This window comes from Acipenser ruthenus, chromosome 43, assembly GCF_902713425.1.
Source record: "Acipenser ruthenus chromosome 43, fAciRut3.2 maternal haplotype, whole genome shotgun sequence".
Taxonomy (NCBI): Eukaryota; Metazoa; Chordata; class Actinopteri; order Acipenseriformes; family Acipenseridae; genus Acipenser; species Acipenser ruthenus.
Window position 1 is genome coordinate 4,027,907 of NC_081231.1, and position 19,695 is coordinate 4,047,601.

The following is a 19,695-nucleotide window of genomic DNA, read 5'->3' on the forward strand; positions in this document are numbered from 1 at the left end:
GGTCTATGGGTTCTGTGAAGAAAAGATTTCACCTCTGCTGGTATTCTTATTAATTCCCTTTTTATGCAAGTCCTACGCATTCCCATGAACCAACCCCGAGTGTTGCAACCAGAGCCCTTTTATGTGACTTGGAACAGCGGAACACCAATCAGCAATTGATATCACTGTGTAACACAATTTTTGTTCCTGGGTAGTAAGTGTTATTTCCTAATTGCTTATGCCTCAAAAGTATAGAAAATGGCTATTATTCCCCACAAACTTTGCTTTTGTGACCAGGACAGTGATATTTTGAAATTTACCTATTTCCAATGAGAAAATGGGCGAATTTGTGTCTTTTCGTTCACATAAAGTCAGAAAAAAACAACATATGAATCCAAATTAACATGTATTTATACTAAAGTAATACAAAAATGACTACAAAAGATTTAGAAGTGAGTAGTTTTTCGAGATTTACGATTATACTGTAAATCACTTTCACGAATCAGCCCCCAAATGTAGTCTCCCATCATGTTCTCGTTATACTGTCCTTGGTAGCGGCGTTCAAAGTCCAGTATATCCTGGTGGAAGCGCTCGCCTTGCTCCTCCGAGTACGCTCCCATGTTCTCCTTGAATTTATCAAGATGAGCATCAAGGATATGGATTTTGAGGGACATCCTACAGCCCATTGTGCCGTAGTTCTTCACCAGAGTCTCAACCAGCTCCACATAGTTTTCGGCCTTGTGATTGCCCAGGAAGCCCCGAACCACTGCGACAAAGCTGTTCCAAGCCGCTTTCTCCTTACTAGTGAGCTTCTTGGGGAATTCATTGCACTCCAGGATCTTCTTTATCTGTGGTCCGATGAAGACACCGGCTTTGACCTTTGCCTCAGACAGCTTAGGGAAGAAGTCTTGAAGGTACTTGAAGGCTGCCGACTCCTTATCTAGAGCTCTGACAAATTGTTTCATAAGGCCCAATTTGATGTGCAGTGATGGCATCAGCACCTTCCGGGGGTCCACCAGTGGCTCCCACTTGACGTTGTTCCTCCCCACAGAGAACTCGGTCCGCTGTGGCCAGTCCCGCCTGTGGTAGTGCGCCTTGGTGTCCCTGCTGTCCCAAAGGCAAAGATAGCAGGGAAACTTGGTAAAACCGCCTTGGAGACCCATCAGGAATGCCACCATTTTGAAGTCTCCTATGACCTTGATGCCATCTCAGAAAAATGTAGATATGTATCCACTTAGGCAGCTGGAACTAACCTGAACTGGTGGGCTTAAGGCCCCTGTATTTATACTACTATTTATATTACTGGAAAGTTCTAGAAAGTTCTAGAAGTTACTCCAAGTTTACTCAGCACTGAATCTATCTGGAATGTTCTGGAAAATAGGTAAATTTCAAAATATCACTGTCCTGGTCACAAAAGCAAAGTTTGTGGAGAATAATAGCCATTTTCTATACTTTTGAGGCATAAGCAATTAGGAAATAACATTTACTACCCAGGAACCAAAAAAAAAAAAAAAAATTGTTACACGGTGTATTTAAATTGCCTGCTGATTCTGGAGTTTTCCAGCACATTCTCCTAGTGCTGCCCCCAACAAAGATGGCGACCACTCTTTTGGGACTTTTATTATTATTATTATTTATTTCTTAGCAGACGCCCTTATCCAGGGCGACTTACAATCGTAAGCAAATACATTTCAAGAATCATAGTACAAGTAATAATACAATTAAGAGCAAGATAAATACAATGACTTTGGTTCAAGCAAGTACAAGTGTGACAAAATACAATTCAATAATACAGCAGATAACAGTGATAGTTACATCAGGATATGATTAATTACAAAATACTACAGATTAAACACTTGGCAGATTACAGTACTCTGAAGTATAGGATTAAAATGCAGTAAAATAGGGGGCGGATAAGAGCAAATAAGGCGCATTTTAAGGAAGGGTGATAGTGTCCCAGGGGAAAAAAAAGGAGTTCTACAGGTGCTGTCTGAAGAGGTGAGTCTTAAGGAGGCACCGGAATGTAGTTAGGGACTGGGCAGTCCTGACATCTGTAGGAAGGTCATTCCACCACTTCGGAGCGAGGGTGGAGAAGAAGCGGGCTCTGGAGGCAGGGGAGCGTAGAGGAGGTAGAGCCAGTCTTTTAGTTCAGGCGGAGCGGAGAGGTCGAGTGGGGGTGTAGGGAGAGATGAGGGTCTGGAGGTAGCTGGGTGCAGTCTGGTCAAGGCATCTGACTTCCGCCCAAAAGCCTGAACTTCCGCGTCACGCCCTTTCTGCTGAAAGCCTCAAGGTTGGCTCACAGCCCCCTGGTGGTTGGGAGGTTGAATTTTAGCATAAGATCGCTTTACCTCGTCACAATCCCTCTATGCCTTGCTCGCACCACAAACATTAGTTTGGTGGTAGCAAGACATCCCTCATCTGCTGTCTCCGCTCATGCCCCCTTGCGACGGCTCTGATATACTTTCCCAAAAGTATTGGTTGTTGGTCGTCTTCTCTTTCAGTGAACCAGGGTGTGACAAAGTGGCTGAGTGGGAACAGGTGCAGGAGTGATGCAGTGCAGTAATTAAACAGACAGAGCCTTGTAATCCAGTTTGGAAAAGTGCGCTTTATTTTTATCCAGGTCTGGTGACCAATAATCCCCCCAATACACAGCAATGCGTACTGCACGGGGTAGACAATAATGGGCTTTTTCAAACCTTAAACAATAAACAATAAGTATCTGCCCCACAATAATACTGACACAGTCACCAGTCCTGGGTACGTGCAGTAGTGCTCGTGGCGGGTGATACAGTTTATTTTATGACAGTAGTGCAGTGTCGTTCTGGCTAGTGCTGGCCCTCGGTGACAGCTCATGTTAGCCGTCTAGTGATTCACAAACAAGACAAATTACACAAAGTCAAACAAACAAAACACTCACAATACTGAAACAGTGGTTACGGGGTCTCTCACAGTCCTTCTCGGTTCATACACACAAAACCAATGCGAAGGAACAAATTACGATTCTCCGTCCCCTTTTATGCCGTCACACATGACCCTTTGGTAAACTAGTGCAATCACCTCTCCAATCTGTAGCTGCCATGTCGTTTCCCTTCCGGGTCAATGCGTTATTGCAATGGAGTCTCACCCCCTTCCTGGCTGGCTGACTTCCCTTGAACCCTGGGAAAGAACTGTCAGGCCAACCCGTCCAAGGAACTCTGTTCTCGCTGCTTAGCGCCCTCACAGGTCAGGAGGGTGATTTACAACCAGGAATCATTGTATTTCTGTCACACACGTTTTTATTAACATACATTAATTAGAATTGTATAAAATTATATAAAAATAAAAGGATTTTGTTTCTTTAAAATCACAAAATCTCTTTTGGGGTGGAGAGCAGTTGTGTTGGATCTTAACAACAAAGGGACCGTGTATTAAAATCTAGTCTCAGGTTTAAGAGCTTGGCATAAGTATAAATGTTAAATACATTACACTAATTGCAGACAGCTTGTGTATTAATAATGCAGCGAGAGGTTGGAAGAAAAAACCCTAGCAGCTGCCAAACAGGAAGGTTTTTTTAAACAGGAAGACAAAACCCTAGAGGTTGCAAAACAGGAAGATTTTTTTTATAAACAGGAAGACAAAACCCTAGGAGCTGCAAAACAGGAAGTTTTTTTTTAAACAGGAAGACAAAACCCTACGAGCTGCAAAACAGGAAGTTTTTTTTAAAAACAGGAAGACAAAACCCTAGCAGCTGCGAAACAGGAAGGTTTTTTTTAAACAGGAAGACAAAACCCTACGAGCTGCAAAACAGGAAGTTTTTTTTAAACGGGAAGACAAAACCCTAGGAGCTGCAAAACAGGAAGTTTTTTTTTTAAACAGGAAAACGGGATTTTTTTAAACAGGAAGACAGGATTATTTTTAAAACAGCAAGACAGGATTTTTTTTTTTTTTTAACACAGCCTAAGTTTCATTGAATTTTATTTATTTTTGGCTTCTGCCCAGTTCATGTCACAATGTGATGTGACATGTGTGGATAATAGGATAATATCCTGTAAGGTTAGTTTATTTCTTAAAAATTATGTCAGTCTTCTTCAGAAAATCTCCAATCAAAACAGTTTAATTCAGGAACAAAGCAAATCCAAGAGATAGTACAGAAAGTAATCACATGCAAGCTGCCGGAAAGATCTTGAACCAAAAATACTGCAGGTCAAATAAACAGGACTCAGAAAATAGTAGGATTTCAAGCAACTCTGAGTCATTCCGAGCAACTAACTACAGTTTTCAGACATTGATATACTGGTAAGATTACACCCACCAGGTAGCGGTAATCTGCAATCAAAACTAATGAACAAAGCTTGCCCTCCCCCTTTCTTGGAGGTGCACCAGCCGACACCTGTAGCCAAAGTTGTCTGTATGAGAACCGGTTTTAGTTGGGTTTGATCCTGGTTAGCAACTATGCTCAAAATCCGCTTTTAAAGTAAAAACAACAATTTGTAAAGGAGTTCTTTGAACCACAAAGAAATCCTGATCCCAAGATAAGCAGGCATTTTTGCTGGGTACAGATTTACTGAGAGATGTAACAATCCTTATTATTACTGTTGTCTATGTTCCTAATGCATAGAATCGTTGCATTGGACATACCAGAGCGTATTTGCCATTTAACATAAAAAACTAAAACTGTCCACCGTCATGTAATAGTGAAGAAATATGAATGGGATTCATATTTTAAAGTTACTGTTTTTATTTGCATTTAAATGCGCATGATTTACATGTAAGAACATAAAGTCCCGAACGAGAAAAGGCCATTCGACCCACCTCTTCTCATTTGCCTTGATGCTAACATGATCCATTAGCACTCAGAAGAGGAAAAACAAAACCTCTAACAGATTAATAGGAGGAATAAAACCTCTGGGAATCCATGGCTAGGCGGATCGCCCTTCCTCCGGGCAGGCTAGCTAAAGGTCTTTTAGTGGTCATAGAAAGAGTTATATATTAATGTTCATGGCAGCATCCAGTCTCTCCAGAAAGGATCCAAGAGCCTCGGTTTCAACAATTTCATCCGGTAACCACCCTTTCTGTGAAAAATGTCCTTCTCCCCTCGGTTCTGAATTTGCCCTTTTTCAGCTTCCATCCGTGGCCCCTGGTTCTGATCTCTGTGACAAAAAAATGTGATGTAAAAAATTATTCTCAACAGTAACTTTGTTTATCTCCATAACAATCTTAAATACCTCTATGAAATCGCCTTTAACTCTTCTTTCTGAGCTATAAAAATTAAGCTCTTTCAGTCTATCTTCATATGACATGCCTTTTAATCCAGGAATTAATCTTGTTTCTGTCCTCCGTACTTGTTCTAAAGTCTCAATGTCTTTTTCATAATATGGGGTCCAGAACTGTACACAGTATTCAGGTGTGGTCTCGCCAGTGCATTATCTAATTTTAATATAACCTATCCAGCTTTGTCTCTGCCTTACTCAGCTCACATTAGCCGTTTTAAGCAGGGATATGGCTGATGCTGATAAAGCACAGTGATATTCCTTAGAATCACAAAATGGTGCTATACACTATGAAGATTTTGATGATGATGTTTTAGTATTTTAGCAGCCATTTATTTTGAAATTGAACATTCTGAAATGGTTAACAAATGTAATGGATGCTTAAGTTTTTTGTAATGAATAATTATGTTTATTGCTTTTGTTTTAATTTTAGACAATGAGGTCTGTTTTAATGAATTAAACAGTCTAACTACTGCCATCCTAAAATTTCTCAACCTGTATTTTTAGTATTGTATATAGTATGTAGCTATGTTACTAAGTGGGTCAATACTGTAGATCAGTCCTGTGGGAAACCACCAGAGGGATTAATAGAGTTAAAGTGTGGTGGTATTAAGGTCTGCTATTGTTTAGGTCATTAAAATAGACCCCGCTGACTTGGCCACTTACTGTTTGTGTTTGTACGACAATATTGACTTGAGACAGATTAATACAAATGTATGAATATCTATTTTATTTCAAAGCTCCTGATTCCTCACATGCGATACACTCTGCAAATCAATATCATGGCAAGGAATAAACTTCTGGACGAGGGTGGACTTTTTGACAAGGTCAGTCTCTGTTATTGTATATCCATTGCATTCGCAGACCATGCACATTCACACTTACCAACAATATATAGTTGTGTCAGAACTGAAGTATGTTAGACTTGTTTTAAACAGTTAAAAAATCAAATCTATTTATCACAGATCAGATATACTCAATATTATTTAGGTTTAAAATATGGTTTAAAGTGTTTCTAAACACATTACCTTCTCTAGCTTTCTACTTTGTTGTATGTTTTCTTGCAATATCTTTTTCAACATCATTGCGATTGTTTTTATATTGTTTCCATAAAACTTTAATTAAATGCCTCTGGTGTTTATTTACAGTATTTGCCAGCAGACCCGGCGCGTATTGGAGACCAGCGATTTTTAGAGACCGGTGTTTATATTAGATCAGTAGCTTCACATGCTTCATGCAGTCATAGAGAAGCCGCTAACACACAACCTTGTAGCAACATTGTAACTCAATATAAACATTCCAGCAACTTTGTTAAAAGGTTGTGTGTCAGTAGGAACTAAGTAACAGTTTTATTTTACAACAAAATTACATTGCATTGTACACCCTCCTAGGTCTTTTTCATAGATTCCTTCTTCAATTTATAAGAACATAAGATAACACACTTTGATCCATTCCATGCACGCCTCTTCATCATTCTCAAAAATACGCCAATGGTCACGTTATACTCTAATAACTATGGTAATCACAACATCCGATTCCAGATTACAGTCCGGTTAATGCAAAGCTGTACAGGGATGTGCCTCCAAGGTTTATTCGATAAATCTCACCTGTCTTCCAGTCCATGGGCTCTATGTATTAATATTACTTACGTGTTCGTAAATACTGCAAATTCGTAGCCTCCGTCCTTCGTAGAATTTCTATGCGCGATTTTCTAAACAGCTCTTTTTCATGAACAACTATCATAATTTCACCGCAAGTTTACGAACAGCATAAATTACTGCTCATTATACAGGAGAGATCAGCGTTTGCATCTCATTATAAATAGATTGGCAACGCCCAAAGTGAAGATTTAGAACGTCCTTCTGGAAGTAAAGTAAACATTACAATGTAATAATGTAGCGCAAACAGACCCCAGGCACAGCGAAAACAAACCAAACGTAATCTAAAAGAAAGGGTCCCCAAAAACGAAAGCATGAATAAAACTAAGCTTGTGTACGATAATTCTGCAGTTGATACCATGTTTGTACTCGTCTGTACCATAAGCCTCCCTATATGCTTTCAGTGCTTTAATTTAATTTAAGAATATAGTAAGAAACGTTTTGTTTAGGTCTATGTATATTTTAGTTGTGTGAAGGAAAAAAGTACAGTACATACAGTAGGCCACGCAAGTGCTTTTCGTTGTATTTGTTGTCTATGCACTACATCATATTAATTACTGATAAGAACATATTCAGCTAGCGCGTCTGCTGCACTACATCATATTAATTACTGATAAGAACATATTCAGCTAGCGCGTCTGCTGTCAAAACACAGTCACTACAGAACAGCAGGGGGGGCTTTAATGTATTTTCTATTTAGAATAGAACGTCGCTAGAATGTCACTAGATTTTATTCAGAGTAGCTAAATTAGAGACGTGTCGCATTCACATGTATAAAATCACAATTGTGTTAAAAAGTGGCCAAATCTAGCGACAAATTCCCCAAATTGGCAACACTGCTAGTGGCTGCTCAGTCAGAGTATATTTGCAATACACGGTATAATACGACCCCACCGTGACACATTTAAAAGCACCGAAAGGCAGAAACAAAAGTGGGCGCATATAGCAGCCAGTGTCACCTACAATAAAACAAGACAAATATTATACTACAGTAATTCAGAGCTGTAACTGGAATAACTCAAAATCATGTTAAAATATACACCTAAAATTAATCCAGGGACAACATCCGCCAGATTGTAATAATAGCATAGCATTGGAGATCGATTTCAGCTTCAGTAACACTGGGATGGGCGGGAACTGAATATATATATATATATATATATATATATATATATATATATATATATATATATATATATATATATAATCCAAGACCAAATGTATTTATTGTCATTGTTATTTAATAAAGACTATTTTAAGTAACTAAATGTCCGCAAACATTTAAACAGGCAGTCTGACATGAGAACAGCTACCTGAATCTATGCCACTGAGAGGCATGCGTAAAATAACCAAAAGGGAGTCGTAAATCAGCAAAAAATGGTGCATCAAGTGTAAGGGCGAAACTTCCATATTACAATGAGATTAGTACATCTGCATGTGAAAGTACTTTGAAACGAACAGTAGTAACTAAATTGCCGGAGCAGGGATGAAACTAAGTTACAGGAGTGAAAATGACTTTAATACATCGCGGGTAAGTCTACGAATTCACAAAAGCCTACGAAAAGTCAAGATGCGAAAGAAAAATCAATGATACATAGAGCCCCATATCTGTATAAGATGTGCAGTATTTGAAATGAGCCATTAACCTAATAGTTAATCTGAAAGTTGTCTCTTCAGTTGTTATGTACACATGGGAAAACACCACAATAAACACCTGAAATTACCATAAACACCTGAAATTACCAAACACCAGTAAATGAACAGAACTTGCAGTACTGCAAGTACTCCTGCAGCTTAAAATTGGTTGGCTGGAGAAAAAATAAAAAGTAATGCCTTTTTTGTGTTTTCATACTTAACTAGGCCTTAAGCACTGGAGGAATCGGGATGTACAAAGTGTTGCAGAAAGCTCAGGATTCTATGACCTACAGCTCCCTCTGTCTGCCAGATGACATTAAAGCTCGTGGGGTAGAAGACATACCCTGTTATTACTACAGAGACGATGGCCTTAAACTGTGGGCTGTGATCAATAGGTGAGACACCAGAGATGTGTAAAAAACAACCATTATCTTCACCCTCCCAATGTGTATAATAAGTACTTTTTATCTGTTTCTAATGACATGATATGTGTTCTTAATCATTACAAATTGATGTTTCACTCAAGGATATTTGGCATGTTTAATAAAGACACCAGTATGTCTCCGAGCAACCCTAAGCCTGTCTCTGCAATGAGGCCTGTATAAGAATGAACCCTAGAGGTAACTTGGGCTGTGCACCAAATAAATCCTTCAAAACTTTAATAAACTAATTGTTTCAGGGGGAAGGCAATTACTAACCCTAACCCAAACTCAAAACCGACAGTTACTGTCTCCGAGTCTCTATCCAACCAGCTACCCTGTCACTGATGGTGGCAGAAGTGGGGATTGAAGCAGGGCTGCAGGTATTTTGTGTGTGTGTGTGTGTGTTAAAAAAATGGGAAAGAAAAGAAGGCAGCAGCCACTGGATGTGCTGCTGAAGGAATGGGAGAAGAGGTGGTGGTCACGTGTTCTGACCCTACTGGGGTTGCCAGGTCTGCCTCGCCTGGGGTGGCCAGGTCTGCCTCGCCTGGGGTCGCCAGCTCTGCCTCGCTTGGGGTCGCCAGGTCTGCCTCGCCTGGGGTCGCCAGGTCTGCCTCGCCTGGGGTCGCTAGCTCTGCCTCGTGTGAGTTCTCCAGCTCTGCCTCGCCTGGGGTCACCAGCTCTTTTTCGCCTGAGGTCGCCAGAACTGCCTCACCCAGGGATTCCTGGTCCTCCACCACAGCCCCGACCATCCCCCTGTGCCACAGCCCGGCACCTGGGGGTTGGATCCCTCGACCTGGGATCCCAGACACCCAAGCTGCATGTCTGGACCAATGGTCGCTGGGTTTGACTCCCAGGTCGCAGCACCATCAGGCACAGTTGGTCACCTGGGCTCCTACTCCGCTCCCCCTGGTAGCCCAGATGTCGCTGCACGGCCGCCTGGGGATGCAGTCATCTGGTCAGCTGCCTGCGCTCCCAACGCCCCATCCACTGTGCCCGGGTCCCCTGTCGCTGGGTCTCGTCCCACCTTGAAGACGCCGGACTGTGGACCAATCCTCCCTCAAGGATGGGAGAAGGACAGTAGGGGACAGCATTTAAAACCTGTAGCTACTGTCTCCGAGTCTCTCTCCACCCAGCTACCCTGTCACAGGTGGGTAAAGCCGATCGCCTCGAAAGTCCAGGCTTTGGTGGAGACGGCAATCCCGAAGAACAGGTGAGATCACTACTGGGTTTAGCTGGCTATTATCCCCATTTTATCCCCGAGTATGCCACCATAGTTAACCCCCTGGTGGATCTCACCAAAAAGACAGGGGACAGGGGAATGTCAGGGAGCCTTTGATATGATTAAGTGGAGACCATGCCACGTCTCCACTCTTATTTAACCAGATTACAGCAAGGAGTTCATGCTCTAGACTGATGCCTCCCAGATCGGTCTGGGGGCGGTCCTGTCCCAACAAGTTGACGGAGTAGAGAACCCTATTATTTATATGAGCAAAAAAAATGGATTCAAGGGAGATTTAACTACTCCATCATTGAAAAGGAGTATCAAATGTGCTACTCACGCCCTTCGATACTATTTGTTGGGGGTGTTCCTTCTCACTTGTCACGGACCATGCCCCTTTAAGGTGGTTACACCTGATGAAGGACAACTATGCTCGGATAACTGGGTAGTACCTGGCGTTGCAGCCCTTCCACTATATAGTGAAGCATAATGTGGGTAAGGAGCATCAAAATGCAGATTTCATTTCAAAGGAGGGGGTTCCACTGGAGAACTTAGAGTTGGCCGAGTGTTCCTTCGGCATCACTCTGAGGGGTGAGATGTGTGACAGAGAAGGAATTCAAGCTGTAGATCTCCCTCTCTCCCAGAAAGGACGCTGTGTACGGTTGGTGGTAGGCTTCCTCCTAGATGGGCAGACTCGACTGTAGGCAGAAACCGGAAGGTGACCATATTAGGGGGAGCGCGTAGCTGCACATAAACTGAAGGACTCCATTGCAATCAGCTATGGGGCAGACAACGATTGGAGAAACCATGGCTCTGGGTTGATTGTAGGGAGGAGTTTGGTGGTGCAAAGGGGAAGCAGCTACGTCAGTACAGCCCCTTTCGCTGAGACATGAGTCACACTCGGAGCGTGTACGTGTTTGTTTGTTATTGTTTGTGTTTGTTGCAGAAGATAATTGAGGAGATCAGGAGCTGCGGGCACTGAGCCAGCACTTACCCCAGATCACTACCCCACTGCACAGCACAGCACAGCACAGCACAGACACAAGCACCACTTCCCCTGGCATTTAAGGATCACAGTTTCATGCACGGAGGATTGTGGTTTATTCGCTAGGGGCGACTGATTTATTATTGGTTTATTTATTAACCACTTCAACACCATGACATACACACGTACGTCAAATGAAAACCCACTTACAGTACCATGCTGTACCTGCGTATGTCAGGATTCCCATTCTATTCTATAATCGGTTTCTCGATCTAGCGTTTCAGGTTTCATTCTCTAAGGCAGTGCTAGTACTGTGGAATGTGCAATGAAAGTCGAGGGAGGGTCAGGTGACATTTGTATCCAATTGGCTGTCATGTAGCGATTCCAATCTACCTGTGGGCGTTTAGAAGATGGAGATATATTGCAGGCAGCCAGATCCATCACAATGCCTGTGCAAAGTAGCTGTGTACATGCATTTGTGACTATCCCTCCAACACAAGCGAAGCAGACACGGTAAAAAAGGTGCAGGGTCTGCTACGAAAATGAAAACAAAAGACACAAGAAAAATGTGCAGTGGTTACCAAGGCAACCCCGGGTTCTGTTGTATTGAACATTTCAATAAATGGCACAGAGCAAGTCGATAATAGCACACGTTTTTACTGTTGCAGATTATTATTGTTATTAGTGTTATTAGCAGCATTTTTGTGTTCAGCGTTTTTCATAAAAAAAAAAAAAAACGTGTTTTTATCTCTATTGAACATGGGTGTGTAGCACACAGGAGCATAAAGGGTTAATGAAAAACACAGTTTAGGTCATTTATTTGTGTTTTATTCATCATATGTTAACATTTTATAGCAATTACAGGAAAACATTATTATTATTATTTTCAAAATCTGTTGCCTGGGAAGGGGTTTCATTTTTACATCTGGAGTTGAAGTGTTTGAATCACAGGAAGTACTGTCTGGAATTTCTGTTTGTACACCGCATCACTCACATCTTGGCACAAACCACCAAAGGCTCCTTTAATAGCGACCCAAATCTTTTTTAAAAGCCTGAAAGTTTAAGATATTTGTTTAACTATTTATTTTCAGAATGGGATAGGGAAACACTGCAGTTCATGAAGGAGCAGAGAGCGATCAGAATGTCGAGTTTTTAATTGATTTGAATACTTTTGCTTTTTTTCTCTACTTTAATTAATCATTGTTGTCCGATTCAGACTCATTAAAGATCTCATGCACACTTCGACTTCCCACTTCACACTTCGTGTCTATTGCGATAAATTCCAATATGGCTGCCGTTAGGTTTTTCAAAATTCTAGTGGCATATGGAAAACTACCAGTGAGTTGCCCATTTTCTAAATAGAAACATTCATTAACTTGTTTTGATGGGGCCCTGCATAAAGGCAGGGAAAACCCCGTAGTCAGGGCTGCTGTGTGCCAGGCTGTGTGAAACTGTGTGGTCTGGAGAAAAGAAGGTACTGTAGAGACCTGCATGATGAAAGTGTTCAAATGTTTGTGACTGGTTGAACAGCTTAGCCGTCCAGGAATATAGTTTAGAGAAGTTACTAAAGTTTAGCTAGCGCTCCAAAACAGAGTTAGGGTTTTGTTTTTGTTTATTTTGTGTGAGAATAAAAGTGCAGAAAAGTTCTGTGTCTGGGTCTGCTGCTTCAGGGTGCAAATGAGCAGAGTACAGAGAGGCTACGTTACAATATACAGTGCCTATAGAAAGTCTACACCCTCTTGAACTATTTTCACATTTTGTTGTGTCAGTGCCTCAGAGTTTCATGGATTTAAATGAGGATTTTTTCCATTTATCTACACACCATACTCCACACTATTAAGGGGGAAAAAGTTTTTATTGAGAAAAAAATTATATATTAAAAATACAAAACTGAAAGATCATAATTGGATGTGTCTCCACCCCCATGAGTTAATACTTGGTGGAAGCACCTTCGGCAGCAATTACAGCTGTGAGTCTATTGGGATAGGGCAGCGGTGTGGAGTAGTGGTTAGGGCTCTGGACTCTTGACCAGAGGGTCGTGGGTTCAATCCCAGGTGGGGGACACTGCTGCTCTACCCTTGAGCAAGGTACTTTATCTAGATTGCTCCAGTAAAAACCCAACTGTATAAATGGGCAAATGTATGTAAAAATAATGTGTAAAAAATAATGTAATTGTATTTAAAAATGATGTGATATCTTGTAACAATTGTAAGTCACCCTGGATAAGGGTGTCTGCTAAGAAATAAATAATAATACCAACTTTGCACACCTAGATTTGGCAATATTTGACCATTCTTCTTTACAAAACTGTTCAAGCTCTGTCAAGTTCCTTGGGGAGCGTTGATGGACAGCAATCTTCAAGTCATGCCACTAATTTTTTATTCGATTTAGGTCAGGGATTTGACTGGGCCACTCAAGGACATTTACCTTTTTGTTCCTTAGCCACTCCAGTGTAGCTTTGACTGTGTGCTTTGGGTCGTTGTCATGCTGAAAGGTGAACTTCCATCCCAGTTTCAGCTTTCTTGCAGAGGGCAGCAGGTTTTCCTCAAAGACTTCTCTGTACTTTGCCCCATTCATTTTCCCTTCTATCCTGACAAGTGCCACAGTCCCTGTCGATGAGAAACATCCCCATAACATGATGGTGCCACCTCCATGCTTCACAGTAGGGATTGTGTTCTTTGGGTGATACGCTGTGTTGGGTTTGCGCCAAACATAACGCTTTGCATTTAGGCCAAAAAGTTCCATTTTTGTTTCGTCAGACCACAAAACTTTTTGCCACATGGCTACAGAATCTCCTGAGTGTTTTTTGCATACTTCAAACAGGATTCAAGGTGGGCTTTCTTGAGTAATGGCTTCCTTCTTGCCACCCTACCATACAGGCCAGATTTGTGGAGTGCTTGGGATATTGTTGTCACATGCACACTTTGACCAGTCTTGGCCATAATAGCCTGTAGCTCTTGCAAAGTTGCCATTGGCCTCTTGGTAGCCTGGTAGCCTCTCTGATCAGTCTCCTTCTTGCTCGGTCATCCAGTTTGGAGTGACGGGCTGATCTAGGCAGGGTCTTGGTGGTGCCATACACCTTCCACTTCTTAATAATCGTCTTGACCGTGCTCCAAAGGATATTCAAGGCCTTTGATATTTTTTTATACCCATCCCCACTTTATACCCATTTTATATCCACAGTAAAAAATATATCTGCATTGGCACTATGTATGTATATATAATATATATATATATGTATATATAATATATATATATATATATATATATATATATATATATATATATATATATATATATATATATATATGTATATATATATATATATATAGTGCCAATGCAGTTTTTTTTTTACTGTATCGCTTGCCATAGATTTTTCCACAGTGCTTTTTGGCAGAGAAGTTTTCATTCTTTCTTTTAGAATATGCTTTGTGTGAAGCTTAGTTGTTGTGTTTTTCCTGTCAGGTTTGTGCAGAGTCTGCTTAAATATTACTACCCGAATGACAGTGATGTCTTGGAAGACACAGAGCTGCAGGGCTGGATAAACGATATCTTTTGTGAAGGCTTCCTTCAACGGGAAGAATCAGGTGAGTTATCAAGCTTAACAATGCTAGGTGTTGCAGTGGGTAATGCACTATTTTTTACATCAGACTGAAGAGACACTGAAAAGTAAAATTTGGTTACAGTGAACAAGATATGGTATGTACTGTATATGTGTGCATAGAGTGGTTAGAACATTGATTTTGCAGGTATTTTTTTTTTTTAATCAGAGAATTCGTTTTTTTTTGTGCTGAAAACGATGATCCCTAGTCATGGCACTGTAAAGCATCTTTGAATGATGATGTTAGCATGTTTGATTGTGTGCTGCTATGTCTCTTACAGGTATTCCAAACTCATTCAGCACTGTTAATGAACTAAACAAGTTTCTGACCATGGTCATATTCACCTGTTCAGTGCAGCACAATGCAGTCAACAGTGGACAGGTGAGATCTGAGCTCAAATTCTGTTTGCCTGCCCCCGCTTTCTTTTTTCATCACTCACTTCTGGCATGGTCCTATATTCCTGTGCATTTGTAAATCTGAATTGTGCACACCCCTATTAATCACTTGATATACTATAAGGGCAGTTGGACAAAGTTCCTGGTTAGGCCTGTTTGTGGCAGTGTGACATTTAGAGAGGAAGTAGCTTTGCAACAATAGATTTAACACTATTCATTATCTTTTCCACTATACTCTTATCATGCTGAGATGGGTTCTCTGGTTCTTTTCACCAGTAGTACATGCCACAACTCAGATATGGGAGTACATAGAAGTTTATACAAGAGGAACCACATGTATAGAAATAGTGAAATAATCATACCACACCTGTATCCCTCAGTTTGACTTTTGTGCCTGGATGCCTAACGCCTCTTCCACCATGCAATGCCCTCCTCCCACCAAGAAGGGGGAAACCACCATGAAAGACATCCTCCAAAGCATTGCTAATATCAGCAGTACTGTCAACATTCTGGCTGCCATCTGGTTGCTCAGCAGCCCTTTCTCTGACTTTGTGAGTTTCACTTTTTGTAATATTAACAAACCTCCCTGCAGAGTAACATGGAATGTGATACATTTATAAGCTGATTACCATGGATTAGCATCTCCTCTGAAGACTTGATTGATAGGATTATTGTCCACACATTTGTGTATCTAGAATAATAACAGATGTTCAATGACATACTCAGCACACGTTCAATCCACTGTTTTTTTCTTAACATCCTGATGGACCCCCTGGTGTTTTGTATGACAGCAGCGAGACCCTTTCGTATGTGATTGATGTACCGATTAAAGCTGCAATGAAGCAAATGCTTAGACCACTGCAGGCATCTTTTTTGAACTAGCGAAAGCTAAATTATTGCTGCACATTGACCTATTCATTGACCTTTTAAATAAACAATGCAATAATAGCATGTTGATGTGACACTATTATACCAAAAGATATTCTGGTAAAGCATAAGTTAGCACTGCAAAACCCATGGTAAATACATAGTATAACTGAATTTTGTTGACCTGGATCAAAGAGAATGGATCTGTTAAATACTAAGAAAATGTCATCCAAATACTGTGGATGGAGACTTGTTAATTGATTGAAAACAGAATCTCGTTTTAAGAAATATGACGAATGACTTTGATTTTAATTACAAAAACTTTCTTTGACAATATTAAACAAACTGCAAATCGTAATTATTTTAATAGGCACTGCATGTATATATATATATATATATATGGGCAGCAGTGTGGAGTAGTGGTTAGGGCTCTGGACTCTTCACCCGGAGGGTTGAGGGTTCAATCCCAGGTAGGAGATACTACTGCTGTACCCTTCAGCAAGGTACTTTACATAGATTGCTCCAATAAAAACCCAACTGTATAAATGGGTAATAGTATGTAAAAATAATGTGTAAAAAATAATATAATTGCATGTAAAGATAATGTCATATCTTATAACAATTTTAAGCCGCCCTGGATAAGGGCATTTGCTAAGAAATAAATAATAATATAACCCATTTTTTTAATAGGCACTACATATATACATAACACTATTACTTGTATTTTTTATGCCCTGTAATGATATTGTGCATTAGAAACACTGCGGTAATAATGATATTATCCATTTATTCACACATGTCACTTCATATTGTGACATGACCTGAGCAGAAGCCACAAATAAATAACATTCAATTAAACTTTGGCTGCGGTCTCAAAAACATCCTGTTTTGTAGCTGCTAAGGTTTTTTCTTTCAAAAGCATTTGCTTGAAAGCCACAGTGGCCCCTGCTATATGTTTATGAATTTTTCCATTTTCTTTTGCTACCCGGTGGCCGGAATAACAAAGTTCTGCTGAATTATTGTTTTTTCAGAACACTCACAATTGTTGCCACGTCTGAAATGACTGTATTGCAGTTATAGCTAAATGCAGAATGTGGTTTGAAATCTGTTCACCTTGCATTAGTGAAAAGGGGATCTAATTTTACAGGAAGGGGTCTTTTTTAACCTTGGTACAGCAATACTAGTTGTACAATATAAAGTTTTGTTGTGTCAGCAAAATAAAGTTGTAATGGTCAATGCTGAATCACAGGGATGCTTTTAGCTCTTTTAAGCTTCTTTAAGATCAGAATTGACAAAATCTGAGGAAAATCAGCTTCTAGGAACCTGAAAGATCTTCTTTGGTTCGTACATTTTCTTAAGTACATGCAACTGCCCACTGCTAGCAACCCAGCATAGTCACAGACACTCTTGGATCACTTTTATATATATTAAAGTGTGTGTTAGTAAACACAAGTAACAAGGTAAAACAGTTGCAGCACCAGTAAGGTAGTTCTAAAGACCTCCTCCCTTTCACAGATTAAACTGGGGGACTATCCGTTGAAGCGCTTCACAGAGGAGTACCCTCAAAAGATGATTGCTCAATTCCAGTCGGATCTGAAGAAGATTGATGATGAAATAGTTCATCGTAATGAAGGCCAAGAATTTGGATACACCTACATGCGTCCATCGCTCATTGAGAACAGTGTGGCTATCTGAATGTTAACTCACAGGAACACCTAACAGTGCTTTACTGCTTTTTTATACTGTGCCTCCACCCTCTATTTACCATCTTGGCCCTTTACCTGCTTTGATGTTTTGTCTTAAATTTGAACATAGGGGGAAACCAAATATATGCTTTAAATCCAGACTTCCTAATGGTTCTATTTAGAAGCTTTTGTTTTTATACTGAACCCTTAATACTGATACATCCATTGTTCAATATTAAAGAACTCAATTATTCAAAAGACAACATTTGAGACATATAAGCTGGGGTTCATTAAGTTTCTTTTCCCCATATTAGCATTCTCTGAGGCTGATTAATAAAGGAGTAAGGTGCTATAAGAAGATGTTCAAAACACTTTATTTAGTTGATTTGATTAATACCTCTTCGATATTTTATTAGTTAAGTGATTGCTGATTGCACCTCTACTGAAAGGTGCAAGATTTGTGATAGTTTCAGAAATAAAGGTAAAAAACTGAGCCTCCCGAGACAAGATGAAAACATAGATTAGATATGCAGGATCCTGTTTATATCGGTCATAAGTTGGGTCAAAGTCTGGGTACTGTGAGGGAATAATTATATTCTATGCTTTTTATTAATGTCTGATTAGGTCTCTAGGACTTATAGAACTTGAGATATATTATTTTAAGTTGTTTGTGTTTTATGAAGTATTTAGTTTATGATGATAAAATAATTGTTATTGTGCATGTTTTCTCTAGCAGGTGCAGGCATGCCCATATAAGGGATGGAAAGTTACTGACTGCTAGCTAGAAAGAGGAAGTTCTCTTTATTTTGTAACCGCAAGCTGCATCCGTGGCACTTTTTAGAAATGTCACCGATTTAGTTAGAATAGGTAAGACAGACAGGATGCTTGCAAATAAGATAAATTGTTATTGTTGTATATGATTGGTCTCATCTTAATCTTCCAAGCTGTTGCTATCCAACATATATTGAGTTAAGCTTCTGTGATTGGCTCGCAATAACTGTGGGTTGCAAGGTATATTATGCTTACTGACTCTGTGTAGTCAGAACTCTACTCGATGTTTTCTAATATCACGTGTGTTGAGAGTGTTCTTGGGTTTGCAAACCATTAAACTTGTTTACTCAATTTTGTCTGTTCTACTGAGTCTCTATTACAGGGAGTGGTATTAAAACTTCCACAACAGTACGTCCTTGGCAATCTAAAGTTGATGCGATGCAAAATAGTCCACAGACACAATAGGTTTGTACTAATAACTCCCCTTTTAATTTTGCACACAAAAGGTATTGTCTGTTTTGTTGAAAAGTATAATCTTTTAAGAAGAGAGTTTTTTTGGCAAAGATATTTTCTATGTGTGTATTTTTTTCCATGAGTTGTGGGCACTGCATTTTAAAAACTGTGTGTATTTCAGTAATAACACTACAAGATCATCATCTGATCTCACGAAAAATAAAAATATCTAATAGCAAGTATAGTGAAAATGCTAAAGATTATTTTGTTTTAACAAAAACAAGGAACATTGAGTTTGAAGATACAAGAAAACAATTTTTTTAACATCACAAGCAATTTTAAAAATAATCTTACCTTTGTTAAGATAAAAAGCCCTATCCTCTTACAGGACAACGTACCATTGCTTTGCAGTGGTATGTATAATGAAACAGTAGGGGCCACGTTTTATTTTAAGGGCTGTTTTTTAGTTTATTTACTGTTAACAAACATTGTCAATTTTAGGTTAGGGTTAATAAAATTTAATTTGCTAAACACTACAGTAACATTTTGATCAGTGGCGTGCCGTCAGGACCTTCAAGGTATTCTCTGCTGACCAGACAGTGCCAAGTAAACCGCCAGTCAAATGACATTACGTTGCCTCACTCACTTGCATACAGTATGCTTGCTTATTCTATGAAACATACTACTCTAATTATTATTTGTTCATTTGTCTGACTCCTTTACCCAAGATGACTTACAGGGTTTACTAGAGGTTTTTTAAGATTCTAGGGGTTTC

The 19,695-nt window shown here is 39.9% G+C and overlaps 1 protein-coding gene across 1 annotated transcript in view; it reads left to right on the top strand.

The window, feature by feature from the left end:
* The window catches only part of LOC131709435 (hydroperoxide isomerase ALOXE3-like), a 66,450-nt gene extending 47,571 nt beyond the window's left edge, over nt 1-18,879 (top strand). Inside the window, exons 6-11 of the mRNA XM_059011972.1 lie at nt 5,969-6,055; nt 8,747-8,916; nt 14,613-14,734; nt 15,030-15,130; nt 15,525-15,695; nt 17,527-18,879. Coding sequence (XP_058867955.1) covers nt 5,969-6,055; nt 8,747-8,916; nt 14,613-14,734; nt 15,030-15,130; nt 15,525-15,695; nt 17,527-17,706 — 831 coding nt within the window. The 3' untranslated portion in view covers nt 17,707-18,879. The remainder of the gene's footprint in view (nt 1-5,968; nt 6,056-8,746; nt 8,917-14,612; nt 14,735-15,029; nt 15,131-15,524; nt 15,696-17,526) is intronic.
* Nucleotides 18,880-19,695: the final 816 nt, after the last annotated feature.